This window comes from Motacilla alba, chromosome 17 (genome assembly GCF_015832195.1).
Source record: "Motacilla alba alba isolate MOTALB_02 chromosome 17, Motacilla_alba_V1.0_pri, whole genome shotgun sequence".
NCBI lineage: Eukaryota > Metazoa > Chordata > Aves > Passeriformes > Motacillidae > Motacilla > Motacilla alba.
The window spans coordinates 5,633,097-5,647,467 of NC_052032.1; the positions used below are offsets into that span (position 1 = coordinate 5,633,097).

Here is a 14,371-nt window from a genome sequence, read left to right on the forward strand (position 1 = left end):
AGTATTTTATGTGTTCTTTTTGTTGTTGTACCTAACTACTTAACTTGTTTGTGAGTTATATATGTCCTAAGCAACTCTTGTATATGTAGTTGTCACTCCTTAACGTGTGATCTGTTTTGAAAAGCTTTCTTAAATTTGATTCCATTAAGTACAGTGCTCTCCCTATACAGGGCTGCCTCTGATATGAGCTGGGGCTGCTTTGCTGCTAGCTCATCACTTTTTTTTTCTGAAATGTGGTGCCAATATTTGTTGCCATTATAGGAGCTAAAATGTGTGTCCGTCCCCCCCCTTCTTTTTTTTTTCAATTTTTATCATCTTTTTAAAAGAGCAGCATATCACTGCAAACAGAAAACTGCAAGGCTGCTTGGTAATGACCTTCTTAAGGCACATGGTGGCTGGAGATTAATTCAAGCAAGGGCTGTTGGTGATAGCTGTGAGTGCTAGCCCAGCTTATCAAGCCACTTGAAAGCTGAAGCTGAAGTTTTCCGTGTACTCCCATCTGTTTGCGCAGCTACGCCGTTGTTCTGTGTGAGAATTTCCTCCCACTCAGTTGTGTTGAGTCATCAGTTATTACAGTGCCGTGCAATAATTACTAGCCTTAGCTCTACAAGTAAAAAATTAAAATAAAATCACACAAAAAACCCCTACCAACCCATAACAAAAAACCTTTTTACCAGCACAAAGAAAAAATGCTGGAGAATCGTGGCACATTGGTCAGGATTTTAATAATACCATGCCCTCCATGTGTTTGCATGTGGCTTTTAGTAACTAGAACAGGGTGTCTTATTTTAGAGCCAAGGAGAGGGGACCACCTTTTAGTTTCCAATCCATGGCACAATAATGAGGAAATGAGGAGACCTTATAGAGAGAGCTCAACTGTACTGCTGAGGTTTCCTTACATGAATTGTACTCCTGATCTGATTTGCTTTGCTTCTGAACAACACCTGATTTTCTCCATTTAAATGTGAACTCTTACCATCTCCTACCACAGACCAGCCACGGATGGAGCTGCTGCTTTCATTATTTTTGTTAATCTGACTAATTTTTCGCATGCATTTGCTGTGCTCCCTGTCTGTGCAGGACTCTCATTACTAAGGAGGTCGGCAGTGTATCTCTGCGTATGAAACAGGTCGAAGAACTGTGAGTAGGATTAGCCCTTTCCTAAACCATGCTGTCTCCACACTGTCACTGCTCATCCTCCCTTTGTTTCTTTCTTTGGGAACGCTGCTCCAAAGAGCTGTGAAGGAGGCCATTTCTGCAAGGAGGATTAGTTTAGATGAAGGTGGTGGTCTGTGTTTCCTCTGTTCCTCACAAGCAGCTGCTTATCTCGCTGGGCACCTCTGTGCTGCTGAATTGGTTCATGTTTATTCCATCACACTGGTTTTGCTTACCAAAGAGGCTTTAGGGCTATCTGGACTGTTTTCCTTTAAAAGCATCTCCTGCATTTTCTGAGGTGCAGATAGAAATATTAGCTTGTTTATATAAATATGTATATAAAATACATCTACCAAGTATTGCATCACATCTGAATGTCTTAAGAGTTTGGGAAGGGTGGAGCTGTCATGGTTTATCATATAAGGTAACTAACATTCATGCTGGGTTCTCAAAAACATCATTTATATAGGGTGATTATTCCTTCATTTTAACATTAACTAAATTTTGAAACCTGTTCATGTCTCCTGGAAAAGATACCAAGTTTGCATTATACTGGTGGAAGTTGCTGGGAAATCCAAAGCAGCAGTGTTCATTGGCTGTGCCTGGCTTTTCACTGCAAATGTATTTCTTGAAAATTGAAAGTGACACTTTTATGTAAATCTCTCGAGTGTTGCAAAGCAGCTCTGAGGTTAGGTTTGCTTCTGAAAGAGTTTTGCCCCAGATCCTCTATGAGCTTTACAAGTATTTGATACGTAATGTTGTTTGCTGAGGCAAACAGCTGCAGTTAGGGCAGGCTTCAAACCAGTGTTTTCAAGTGTAGAAAGTTTCTATTTAAACCTAATATGAAAGATTCTTAGTTCCTTTCTGCCCACTCCTAAACAACAGTAAACAGGAAGCCACAAAGTCCCTGCTTCCATGGAAGGAGAGCTATTTATCACTTTGGTCATATAGATATTACAGCCCAGGATACTGAGGATTGTTTTGAAGAGACTTTGTCGTCTCTGAGCTGTTGGTTAGGAAAATGCTGCAGGATTGAACTCCTCAAGCTGGGAGGTTGTAACTGCTCAGTCTGTGGCCTTGTGCTTTGGGGTGGGAAATGAAAACATCCCCATTTGAGACCCCTGCAGGTACCTCAGCAGTGTCTGGTGTTATTTGATTTAATAACATCAGAAGGAATGCACTCAATAATGCAAATCTATTGCTGCTGTTGGTCACTGTGGTAGACCAATGTCCAAACTGATTCAGGACATAAAAAACCCCTTCCAGATGCAGCTAAAATGTCTCATCTTCTGGAATAGTTAAAATAAAGTAAGAATGAATATTAAGTGTGTTTTTTTCTGAGTGCAGGTTTTTAAAAAACAGGCATTATGCAATGCTAGAGAGATTTGTAATTCAGCATCAGTGGCTGCAAAACTGCTCTTGGCTTTTTTCAGCAATAGCTTGGAAAAAGTCTTGTAGGATCATCTGTGTCTAGCTGATTACAAGGTGGTTTTAAATAACTGGCTGGTCTTAAGAGGTTTATTTGCCTGTGCAGACCAATTTGAACATGTTTGAGGTTTCAGTTTGTGTCTGTTCTAAAGTAAAGGAGCAGTAATATCACTGATGCTGAGAATTCCACAGATATAAAAAGCGTACATTAAAGGAGTTTCATGGATTTCCCAGTTGAATATAGGTGTGTTATCAAAGATTCACACCTTGCTTAAATGTTCAGCAGATTTTACACTGGAAAATGGCTAGTGAAGATGTTTATGTCCTAAAGGTGGGAGGCTGATGGATTTTCATAACCTGATGGCAAACTTGATGTACTCTAGGAAAATATCTCCTGGCAAGCAAGAGCCTCTGGAGTCATTCCTGCCCTGCAGGGATACTGTGGTTTAAGAGCCTACCCCAGTCTGGGCTGTGATTTGGGTTTGCATTTGTCCAGTGAGGTGTTGCATGTGGAAGTTCCCATTTTGGTGTGCAATCCGTGTGGAGGAGAGACATGGACAGTCTTCATTCCCAACTGTACAGGAGTAGCTCATCCTATAGCAGAACAGGGCATAAGTTCAGGGATTCCCCATTTTTGGGGACCCCAGTACTTGGGAAATTCCATCTGATCCATCTGATTGTTCCCTGCTTTCCTTTCCTGCTTGTCCCAGGTATCACTCTCTCCTGGAACTGGGAGAAAAACGTAAAGGCATGTTGGAAAAAAGCTGCAAGAAGTTCATGCTTTTCCGTGAAGCCAACGAGCTCCAGCAGTGGATCAATGAGAAGGAAGCAGCACTCACCAGTGAGGAAGTGGGTGCTGATCTGGAGCAGGTGGAGGTTCTGCAGAAGAAATTTGATGATTTTCAGAAGGTATGCTGTGATGCTGCATAATGTGTATGTTAATTTTGGCCTTTCCCTTCAGGCTTTCTGATCATGTATCCATGACAAATTTTCATAGCTGATTGGGCATAAAAGGTCCATAGAAGGCATATATGCATTTTTAAATTTAATTTTGTGATGATAGAGAATCCCATATTAAAGTGTCTTCAGTTTGATTACATTCCCCAGGTTGCTCCATGCTTCCCAGCTCCTAGAGAGCTGAAACTCTCTTTCAACACTTTGCGGTAGAGTCTGCCAAACTTTGGAGGAATTTCACTTTGTGTAAAGCATAGCTTCCAGCTAAGCTATTCCTATTGAAAGGGAAGATGCATTTGGTTTCCATCTGTAGCATTATTTCCCTGAGATATGGGGGGATAAACAAACCTGGCAGCTGGGATTCCCTGGCACGGGCTGTCTGGGAACTCAGGGTCACTGTGCTCAACTCCTGCCGTTCACACACTGGGCTCTCCTGGGGAGCCACCTCGTTCCACGTGTTCTGCTTGGGTGAATTTTAATGCTGGGATATTTCCCTGTCCTGTGTAGGATCTCAAAGCCAACGAGTCACGCCTGAAGGATATAAACAAGGTTGCCAAGGACCTGGAATCAGAAGGGCTGATGGCAGATGAAGTACAAGCAGTACAGCAACAGGTGATCTTTTTCTCTGCCTTAATCTAATCTAAAAACCAGAAGATTTTCCTCCTTTCTTTTGTCTGTTGTCTTTGCCTGGCATTGCAAGATTCAGGCTGTTTTCAAGAAGACTTCTGGAATTCTGTAGTAATGCTAGAGCAAATTGCAGCAGCATCTAGAGCTTTTTCCTTTCTTTTTTTAGGAATGGAAAGTCTTTAATATTAAAAGTCATGGAGAATCCATGCATTAGATTTGCTTCATATAAATTTGAAATTTAGCATTTACTTATTTGCAGGAAAATGGGTGAGGAATGCTAGGGAAAAAATAAAATAAAGTAGAGTGCAATTCAGAATGGAGGGAGTTTGTGAGTTTTCTGTTTTGGTTTGGGTTTTTTTGCCAGCTTTTTACATACTTGTGCTATAAGTGATTTTATCCTGTGCCAACTAAGTGTGAAGTGTGTTGGAAAAAACCATTATTTCTGTTAGAAAATAACAAACTGTTTGTCCTGTCTCCTTTGCAGGAAGTCTATGGGATGATGCCCAGGGTAAGTGTTGATTTCTGAGGTGGAGGGAGTGGCAATTGTTACAGGTTTGGGATGTACAAGGAGAAGTTCAGCCATAATTGCAGTTCATTTCCATGATGGAACTCACTAATGACTTTGAATGGACATTCAAAGATTATCTTATCTGTGATCCCTTTATTTCCTGAGTGTCTTGCTCCACATCACAGATCTAAGCAAGCAGCATAACCCAACCTGATAGGACACTTGCATGAAAAAAATGTCCTTACTCCTTTAAGGATTGAACACAGATATATTTTCAACATGTTTTTACTGTATTCTGATAGTTTTAGATTCTCCTTCGTATTTAAAGCTGTTTCTTCACATTTTCAAACAGGATGAAACTGATTCTAAGACAGCCTCTCCCTGGAAGGTAGGTGTCATTGCTTAGTAGCATACGAAAAGAAAATAAAACAAAAATAACAGCACATTATCTTTTTTAGACCATTTGCTTCTCCTGTGCCATAGAAATTCTCAACAGCCTGGTTTTTACCTCTCTGCTACAGAACTCTGTTTAGTTTTGAGCTTGTAGTATGAGGATTATTCCAGTTGCTGGGCAGTAGATGTTGAATAATCCCTTGTTCACTCCGCATGAGTTCTTTGCTTTCTGCATGCTGCAACAAAAATGTTTTTATTCCTCTAAGTCAAAACCATTGATGTCAATACTTCTTTAGTGAGGAATATGCTGGATCCCATTAGTCATCTCCAGCTTATTTACTGCAATAGTTAAAGAGCCTTTCTCCATTCATTAGAGGCTTACAATGGAAGACCTGTCACCTGCTAAAGCACAAAAATATCTTAAATATTTTTTAAATTATCCAATACTGTGTTTTCCCTAGCATGTCCTTCCCGTGTTTTATGTCTTGCATCCACTCTGTTAGACTTAAAGCTGCTTGTACATCTTTTAAGCTGTGTGAATGTGGGGAAACCAGTTTAGTATGCAATATTTTGACAGAAAATGCAGCCATGTTGCCAGGAACTGGTGACTTTTAAGTATTTTTTTGCAAATTACAAACATGTACATTGAATTCTAAGAATCTTATAGTAACTTAGCAAACTGAGATTTTGGGGGTGTTCCATTAATGTCTTGAATGTTGCCTTCAAATTTCCTCCTCTTTGTCCTCATTAAGATTTGTTTGCTTCAGTGTACACTAACGTGACAGTGCTTACTTGTGAATTCTGACTATTCTTACTCTGCTCTAGAAGACTTTAGGAATTACAACCAATTATTCATAATTGCTTTTGTAATTTACTTGCATTGTCTTTCTTAGTGGTTTCTGTTTGTTTTTTTAAGGACTTTTTTTTCAGTCTGGTTGTGCTTTTGGTTAGAGTTGACTTCAATGCTGTATTTTTTATTTCTGCCTCTTCACACAGTCTGCACGTTTGATGGTACACACTGTGGCAACCTTCAACTCAATCAAGGTAATTCCACAACTTTCTCTTACCTGATTTAGAGGTTGTGAACATTTTTACCCTCATTTTCCATAGTCATTGTCTTTTACTAAGCTTTATAATCTCTTTTGAATCAATTTATTGAAAGAAGCATTAGTATATACAGCATTTGCTTCTCAAGTTACATCCCTATCTTACATACATAAAATCATTTGGTTTTACAGCTCAGGAGAAGTCCTTTATATTTTTCTATTTACCTAAGCTATCTGAATTTGTGCATTCTTCTGGAATGAAGCAGAATTTAGTAACCTTTACCTGTAGTGAAAGGCCAGTCTTGACTTTTTGCTTCCCTCATCCAGGAGCTGAATGAGCGCTGGAGATCCCTGCAGCAGCTGGCAGAGGAGAGGAGCCAGTTGTTGGGCAGTGCCCACGAGGTCCAGAGATTCCACAGGTGAGGGGTTTGTTTGGTCCTGAATCAAACACTTTGTCTATCTAGAATTCTAAAATACAGCAGGACCTGTTCCAAACAAATCACATTCAAGCCCCAGCTTGTTCAGTGGAGGATGGTCTTTTAATTCTCTTTTTGCCTTTCCTTCCTTCAAATCAGAGATGCTGATGAAACCAAAGAATGGATAGAGGAGAAGAATCAAGCATTAAATACAGACAACTATGGGCATGACCTGGCCAGTGTTCAGGCTCTGCAGCGCAAGCATGAGGGCTTTGAGAGAGACTTGGCAGCTCTGGGAGACAAGGTGAGATCCTGAGGAAGAAAACCAAAAGCTTTCTTTCTATCTGCCAGAAATGATTGAACTATAGCAGTTCTCTGTCTTCACTGTGTTCATTTCCCTTTCTCTAATTCTAGGTGAATTCTCTTGGTGAAACTGCCCAGCGTCTAATCCAGTCACATCCAGAATCTGCTGAAGATCTCCAAGAAAAATGCACTGAGTTGAATCAGGCTTGGAATAGTCTGGGAAAACGTGCTGACCAGCGCAAGGAGAAGCTTGGAGATTCTCATGACCTGCAGCGTTTCCTCAGTGACTTCAGGTAGTCATGCAATTTCCCCTCTCAATTTGTTTATTATTAGTGAAGTATTATTAGTGAAGCCTTATTGTTCCACAGGAATTTTTCTGTGAAGGGTTCAGAAAAGGATTGTTCTCCCTGTTGTGACTTATTTCAGTGGAGGGAGGGAAAAACTCCCTATAACTGTGTGTTCACAGGGACCTCATGTCTTGGATCAATGGGATCCGGGGCCTGGTCTCCTCAGATGAGCTCGCCAAGGATGTGACTGGAGCTGAAGCTTTATTGGAAAGGCACCAGGTATGTCAAAGATGAGTGTACATCAACAAATGTTCCTTTTTTCTGACGCTTTCCAATTAGAGTTCCAAAAATAGATCAGTTCTAGCTCTGGTTATTGAGCAGCACATCTCTGCCCCTTGCAGGAACACCGCACAGAAATAGATGCAAGAGCTGGCACTTTCCAGGCATTTGAACAGTTTGGACAACAACTTCTTGCCCGTGGACACTATGCCAGCCCAGAGATCAAGGAGAAACTGGATATTCTGGACCAAGAACGGACAGACCTGGAGAAGGCCTGGGTCCAGCGCAGAATGATGCTGGACCAGTGCCTGGAACTACAGGTACTCTGCTGCTTCCTCTTTTCATTAAAAAGTTTACAGTTTCATGGTGATAACAGTGCTCTTGAGCTGTCTTGCTCATGCTTTGGATTTTTTTCTCCCCAGCTGTTTCATCGGGACTGTGAACAAGCTGAAAACTGGATGGCTGCCCGGGAGGCTTTCTTAAATACAGAGGATAAAGGAGACTCCTTGGACAGTGTGGAGGCACTCATCAAGAAACATGAAGATTTTGATAAAGCAATCAATGTCCAGGTGAGGAGTGTAGCTGAAGTAAGGGGAAAATAGTTTACTTTTTCTCATGTGAATCATTAGCAAAAGGAATTCTGCTATGTATGGCTTCTAAAGTTCAGTTCCAAATATTCAGCCATGTGGAATTTGCTGCAGAAGTTTAGAAGCAGCTCGTGGAGATCAGGATTTTTCCATTGCCTACAAACAGTGTAGAAATAGTGGCAAGTATTTGTGTAAATCTACTGATTTGAAATTACTTTTCCCCTTTATTTGTGGCAGAAAAGGGTATATTTCCAGTTTCTTGTAGCAGAAAATTGCCTCGATTTATTCAGAGATCATACTGCTGAAGGTTTTAGCCCAAAAGCTAAATGCCACAGGTGAAAAGTGTTCTAAGTTGAACTCTGCAGTCCTGTAGAAGAGAGACTTCCTTCATAGGGTCCCAGTAATGTAAATTTAAAGAAGATAAAAAGGCTTGTTCTGTTCAAGACACTGCTCATGATATGACTTCAGGGAACCACAGTTCTAATTCCTGGTTTCTGGTTTGAATAGGAAGAGAAGATTGCTGTCCTGCAGTCCTTTGCTGACCAGCTGATTGCTGCAGATCACTATGCCAAGGGGGTCATCGCCAGCAGACGCAACGAGGTCCTGGACAGGTCAGTGCTGCCTGGGAGGAGAAGGCAGATGCCTGGAATCCTCTTTAGGGATGTTCTGTAGCTGTTGAAGGTGATGCCTCATGTGGCTCTAGTGTTTTGTTCATTCTATGTGCCAAATCACTACAGGTGGCTTCGTCTGAAAGCCCAAATGATTGAGAAGAGATCGAAGCTGGGAGAGTCTCAGACCCTCCAGCAGTTCAGTCGTGATGTGGATGAAATAGAAGCCTGGATCAGTGAAAAGCTCCAGACTGCAAGTGATGAGTCCTATAAGGATCCCACAAATATCCAGGTGAATGTGGTTCTTGGCTTAAAAATCAGAATATCATTGTTAACTTTGCAAGGCCTCTTCTGGTTTGAAAATCCATGCTCAGGAATCCTTGTTCAGAAATGACAGAATAGTGCATCGTGGTGGACATGTTCTCCTTTCAACAAGGAGAAAATGGAAGTTACATTATGCATGAAAGGAGACCCAAAATAAGACTTGGTTAGTAATTATTCATGCCTATAATTAATTATTCATGCATATAATTAATAAGATATGCGGTAACTGCAGCAGAAAGTTTTCTAAAGAAACCCAAGTGGCTGTTCTGTCTCTCTCCAGCATCTAGACAATAAGGAAATGGAATTCTTGGGTCTCAACTCTTTTACATTATAAAATGTGAAATCTCATTTATTTTTCAATATTAAGGAATAAAGTTACCTCTTATGTTTTAATTCTGGTTTATGAAGTAGTATGAATGCACTGAACTACTTCTCTCAATCTGTTTTATAGCTTTCCAAACTGCTGGTAAGTAGTTTGGACTAGCCTGGTATGTGAATTTATTTTCTCTGTATAAGCTTCTGTGTAAGCCCAAGCTCTGGTTGCTGCTCCATCCATCAGTTCATGCAATCTCTTTGTTTTCTGTTAGTTCTTGACCTCCATCCAGGTACAGCTGTTGGTCCTCATCCTATGGGTGTGGCTTTTTTGTTCATTCCTATTCAGCATCATTTATTTATGTATTTGTTTTGCAGGTGTTCTGCATGATCTGTTTAATTTATGCTGCGTTAATGATGTAGTTCAGGCTTTTTCAGGAGTTAGCCCGTAGGAAAATGGGGTTCTGTCCCCCTTTTTCAGAAATTTTGCTGTTTGATCATCACTTGTGATGATTTAAAATAGGGCATAATGTCAAATCCATGAGCCTTGTGCTTGTAGAATCAAATGCTGAAGATGGAGGATTCAGTAAATGTTAGATCTTGATTGGCTTAGTTCCTGCAATAGCATAGAAGGGAATAAAACAGAACACTCCAGAAAAAGAGATGTACCAGATGGAAAGATGACAGCACTTTGCACTTTGTAAGAATCCAAGAAGTGGAGTAAAATGAGGATATGTGGAGGGAGAAGATAGAACAAAGAAAGGGGAAGCTAACGAGTAAGAAATGAAGGAATAATTTGTCACTTCAGAGTGTGGTACATTAAATTACTATTTTTTTAGTTGGAAAAAAATTATATTAAACTAGAAAGGCTTGTCTGTAATTTGTTGTCATGGTAATTATAGGGAGATATGCAATTGGCAGCTTTTAAATTGAATTTTCCAAGTTGGTAGATCTAGCTTTGAAGGATATGCTTTTATAACCTCAGGATTTGGGGTTTACAGTTCCCAAAATGAAGCAGTTCATGCAGAATTTCTCATACCAGCGCTATAGTATTTTTCCTTTTTTATTTTTGATCTAACATTTCCTTTCATCCCATTCTCTAGGACACTCTCTACCCATGTCCAATGTCACTAGCATTTCCAGTTTATACTTGCAAATTCTGTCTTGTCACTTTTGTGCTGTTGTCATATTCCTGGTGGGTGGATGGATCATGGATACATGAGAGCTGCACTCTCCTTCCCACACCAAGGCTCCTGTTGTTCTCATGGTGCTCTCAACTTGGCAGTGAAAAATTCTTACCAAATAATTCAGTTACGTTTTTATAGAAGTTTTTGACTGTTAATTCAGTATTTATCTATCTATATGTATATATATATACAATGGTGCTGTGTATGTCTAATACCAAAACTGTGCAGAAAGCAGATAAGCTGCAGCAGTGATATCTGTTAATTACCTATAGATTAGGAAGGGAAGTAGGAATTTGTGTAATTACTGTAGGAGTAGAAAGGATGATCTACTCAGGGTGTATGTAATTGTTGCTTTTCAAAGGGCTGCATTGAAAACTAGGAATCTTTACTGCAGTAACAGTTCAGCTCAGTGCAGGGAATTTTGCATTAGCACCTGTGACATGCAGAACGTGCTGCCAGAGTTCTGGATCAGCTCACCCACAGCTTTGCCAGGTCAAAACTTGGTGGTTACTCGGGTAAGGAGGGTAACCACTGGAGCGAGCACTAAATCCCCTACCCCAGAGAACCTCAGCTCAGCCTGTGCACAAAGCCGATGGCCACCCAGCCCATGAGAACAATGGAGGAGCCCTTTGTGCAGAGCCTGATGCTGTTGGGTTTGTCCTTGCAGAGCAAGCACCAGAAGCACCAGGCCTTTGAAGCCGAGCTCCACGCCAACGCCGACCGCATCCGCGGCGTCATCGACATGGGCAACTCCCTCATCGAGAGGGGCGCGTGCGCCGGCAGCGAGGACGCCGTCAAGGTGGGCACCTTCCGGTCTTGCTTGGCTTTGCTTTCAGCAGGGTTTTGGTAACTGAGGCAGGACGGTGTGCCTCTAGAACCAATCTTGCTTTATAGAAGCTTTTTTATTTCAACTGCACTGTGGGGATCAGGTGAATTATTCTGCTTCGGTCTCAAAGAGGATAAGTTTTCTGATCCTCTGATTAAAGTGTAAATTATAGCTGGGCAGCCTGAAATAGTGACTCTGACTTGCATATCTGGAATCAACATCCAGACTTCCACCATGTTCTGGTTTTGCATTGATCAGAACTTTTTTTCCTGTTTCATTTGTGACATTTACTTATCTTTCCCACTTTGTGACAGGCACGCCTGGCTGCCCTGGCTGACCAGTGGCAATTCCTGGTACAGAAATCAGCAGAGAAGAGTCAGAAACTGAAAGAAGCTAATAAGCAACAGAATTTCAATACAGGCATCAAGGACTTTGACTTTTGGCTTTCAGAGGTAATAAGATGGGACTTAATTACTTGCAAAACACCTTTTTATAGTTTTTCTTACCTTTGCTGATGTTGGATTTTGTGGAGCACTGTTTACATTTGAGCAAGTCTAGGTTTATTTTTAAAAAAAACTTAATACTAGTAAAATTCTTGTGTATGTGTTATTAGTTGTGAACAATAAGGTGAGAAGAAGCAAATTTTCATGGAACCTTTTAGGTATTAAACAGGTGACAAGGTAAAGGTTTAATAGAAAATTGAGAAGTAATTTGCATGGTTTTAAAGCATTATAGTTTCAAGGAGTTTGTGAAACACAATTTGTTCTTCATTCCATGTTTCCTTCTCCATCCCCAGGTGGAGGCTTTGTTGGCATCTGAAGACTATGGGAAGGACTTGGCATCTGTTAACAACCTTCTGAAAAAACACCAGTTACTGGAAGCTGATATATCTGCTCATGAGGTATCGCTTTCCCTTTTAGTTTTGGAAGATAAATCATAGCCATAAGCAAATTCTATAGGCACAGCTCCCGCTGCAGTCACAGACTTGTTGAAATGTGGTTTTTAACCAAACCTGTGACCGCGGGTCAGATTCTGTTTTTCATTCTGACACAATGAGCACAGCAACAAGCTCTGAGCAATCCCTGCTCTCTCTCCCCTCCGTGTCCAGGACCGCCTGAAGGACCTGAACAGCCAGGCTGACAGCCTGATGACCAGCAGCGCCTTCGACACGTCCCAAGTGAAGGACAAACGCGAGACCATCAACGGGCGCTTCCAGCGCATCAAGGGCATGGCCAGCGCCCGCCGCGCCAAGCTCAACGAGAGCCACCGCCTGCACCAGTTCTTCCGGGACATGGACGACGAGGAGTCCTGGATCAAGTGGGTGTTTGGGAAGTTCTGGGCTTACCAATGTCACTCACATCCTTTAGTGGGGCTTTAGAGCTGCCTTCCAACAACTGTGTGTCTGTAGGAGTCCTGAGAAACTGCTTTGGGTGTGGTTTCTTATCTGCAGTTTTCTTTGGTGAAATCCCAGGGAGCAGAAATACACTGTTTAGACTCAGACATTTCATTCTAGTCTTTTTGGAAAAGTTCTTGCCAAAAATTCAAACATTTTTCAGTTTCAAGTGCTTTCTTGATTCTAGCCAGTTGTTGTCACTAATCAAATGGTCTTTCCACATTGGTGTTAGTACCTCAGGAGGAGGGAAAGACATGAGGCTGATAGAAATCATTCACATTAGAGCACCTCTTTTGTCATGCTTTTACAACAAACAAAATTTGGACAACTTTACAAGACATCTTTAGTTTTAAAAAGAAAACAGTACAGAGGAATTCTGTCCTTCGAAGATAAATGATGGGCCCTCTGTCACCTTCTTTTCTCACACAGGAATTTGCATCCAAGATCTTTGTGCAAGGCAGAGCAGTTGTGTGTCTGAGGGGTTTTTTGTTTTCTTTGTCAGGTTGAACCTTTAGAAGTAATTTTCACATTTTGTCTTTCCTCTGTTGAATTTAGAGAGAAAAAACTGTTGGTTAGCTCCGAGGACTATGGCAGAGACCTGACTGGTGTGCAGAACCTGAGGAAGAAACACAAGCGCTTAGAAGCAGAATTAGCTGCCCATGAACCTGCTATCCAGGTAAAAGCCTCTCCCCATGACAGATTTCTCTATAAGCAGCACCTTTCTTGGCTGTGGAAGAGATGAAAGCCAGCAGTAGTTTTGCTGGACCCCAAACAATGCACATGAGGAAGGCAGGTGATGTTCCAATTACTGTTTCTCTTTAGGGTGTTCTGGACACAGGTAAGAAGCTTTCAGATGACAACACAATTGGAAAGGAGGAGATACAGCAGAGACTGGCTCAGTTTGTGGATCACTGGAAAGAGTTAAAACAGCTGGCAGCTGCTAGGTATGAATTTCTATAAAATTCAGTATTAATTCAAAATTATGTGGACTCATAATGATCAGATTAACAGAATTTCAGGTATGGGTTATTAGGAATATGATGTAACAGCATCTATCACTGATCACAGACTCTACAAGACTACTGACAATGTTCCTCAGTAGAAACATGAGCCCCTTTTTGAGGTGTATGTTGTGTTTAGTCTTTTCTTAAACCAGTTGGAAAACCACAGGCTTACAATCAGCTGGCTTTAATTCACTACCAGGAGATTTTCCTGACTAGAAACTGTTGGGAGAGAGTTTGCTTCAGTCCTTTGGCAGCTGCAGGCTCTGTAGTCCAAGGAATTCCTAGAGCTCCAGCCATGGCTGCTGCTGGAGGAGTGAAGTGTGAATGATAAGGTTCAGGCTCTGCACATTGTTTTTATATCTTACATCTCAATGCCATAAAGCAACACTGACTAGTTCTACCTTCCCCACACAGGGGCCAGCGTCTGGAGGAGTCTCTGGAGTATCAGCAGTTTGTAGCAAATGTTGAGGAAGAAGAAGCCTGGATCAATGAGAAAATGACACTGGTAGCCAGCGAGGATTATGGGGACACGCTTGCTGCTATTCAGGTGTGGAGGAAGTTGTCAGCACTTTATTGTTGCATTACTGTTGGTTAGAGCATAACAAACCTTTTCTTTAACTGTCTTTACAATTTAGAGGTTGTTTGTTCCTTTTGAAGTCCTACATTGTAAAACATGTAAATTCACTTTATAAAAGCATCCCAATAATGTTATTTCCTGTAGAAATGACATTTAG

General features: G+C 41.2%; 1 protein-coding gene across 15 annotated transcripts in view; it reads left to right on the plus strand.

Annotated features, from left to right (window-relative positions):
• SPTAN1 (spectrin alpha, non-erythrocytic 1) overlaps positions 1-14,371 on the plus strand; it is a 46,394-nt gene that overhangs the window by 22,476 nt on the left and 9,547 nt on the right. For 9 of the 15 annotated variants that reach the window (XM_038155928.1, XM_038155926.1, XM_038155924.1 and 6 more), the window contains 22 exons: positions 1,081-1,140; positions 3,294-3,492; positions 4,045-4,149; positions 4,649-4,672; positions 5,025-5,060; positions 6,062-6,109; positions 6,439-6,530; positions 6,687-6,831; positions 6,942-7,123; positions 7,297-7,396; positions 7,519-7,716; positions 7,819-7,965; positions 8,491-8,594; positions 8,721-8,883; positions 9,367-9,381; positions 11,082-11,213; positions 11,555-11,692; positions 12,037-12,141; positions 12,349-12,557; positions 13,189-13,309; positions 13,456-13,577; positions 14,052-14,184. In XM_038155928.1, the coding sequence (XP_038011856.1) occupies positions 1,081-1,140; positions 3,294-3,492; positions 4,045-4,149; positions 4,649-4,672; positions 5,025-5,060; positions 6,062-6,109; positions 6,439-6,530; positions 6,687-6,831; positions 6,942-7,123; positions 7,297-7,396; positions 7,519-7,716; positions 7,819-7,965; positions 8,491-8,594; positions 8,721-8,883; positions 9,367-9,381; positions 11,082-11,213; positions 11,555-11,692; positions 12,037-12,141; positions 12,349-12,557; positions 13,189-13,309; positions 13,456-13,577; positions 14,052-14,184 (2,578 nt within the window). The remainder of the gene's footprint in view (positions 1-1,080; positions 1,141-3,293; positions 3,493-4,044; positions 4,150-4,648; positions 4,673-5,024; positions 5,061-6,061; positions 6,110-6,438; positions 6,531-6,686; positions 6,832-6,941; positions 7,124-7,296; positions 7,397-7,518; positions 7,717-7,818; positions 7,966-8,490; positions 8,595-8,720; positions 8,884-9,366; positions 9,382-11,081; positions 11,214-11,554; positions 11,693-12,036; positions 12,142-12,348; positions 12,558-13,188; positions 13,310-13,455; positions 13,578-14,051; positions 14,185-14,371) is intronic. The other 6 variants (XM_038155929.1, XM_038155933.1, XM_038155937.1 and 3 more) reach the window with 3 other exon arrangements.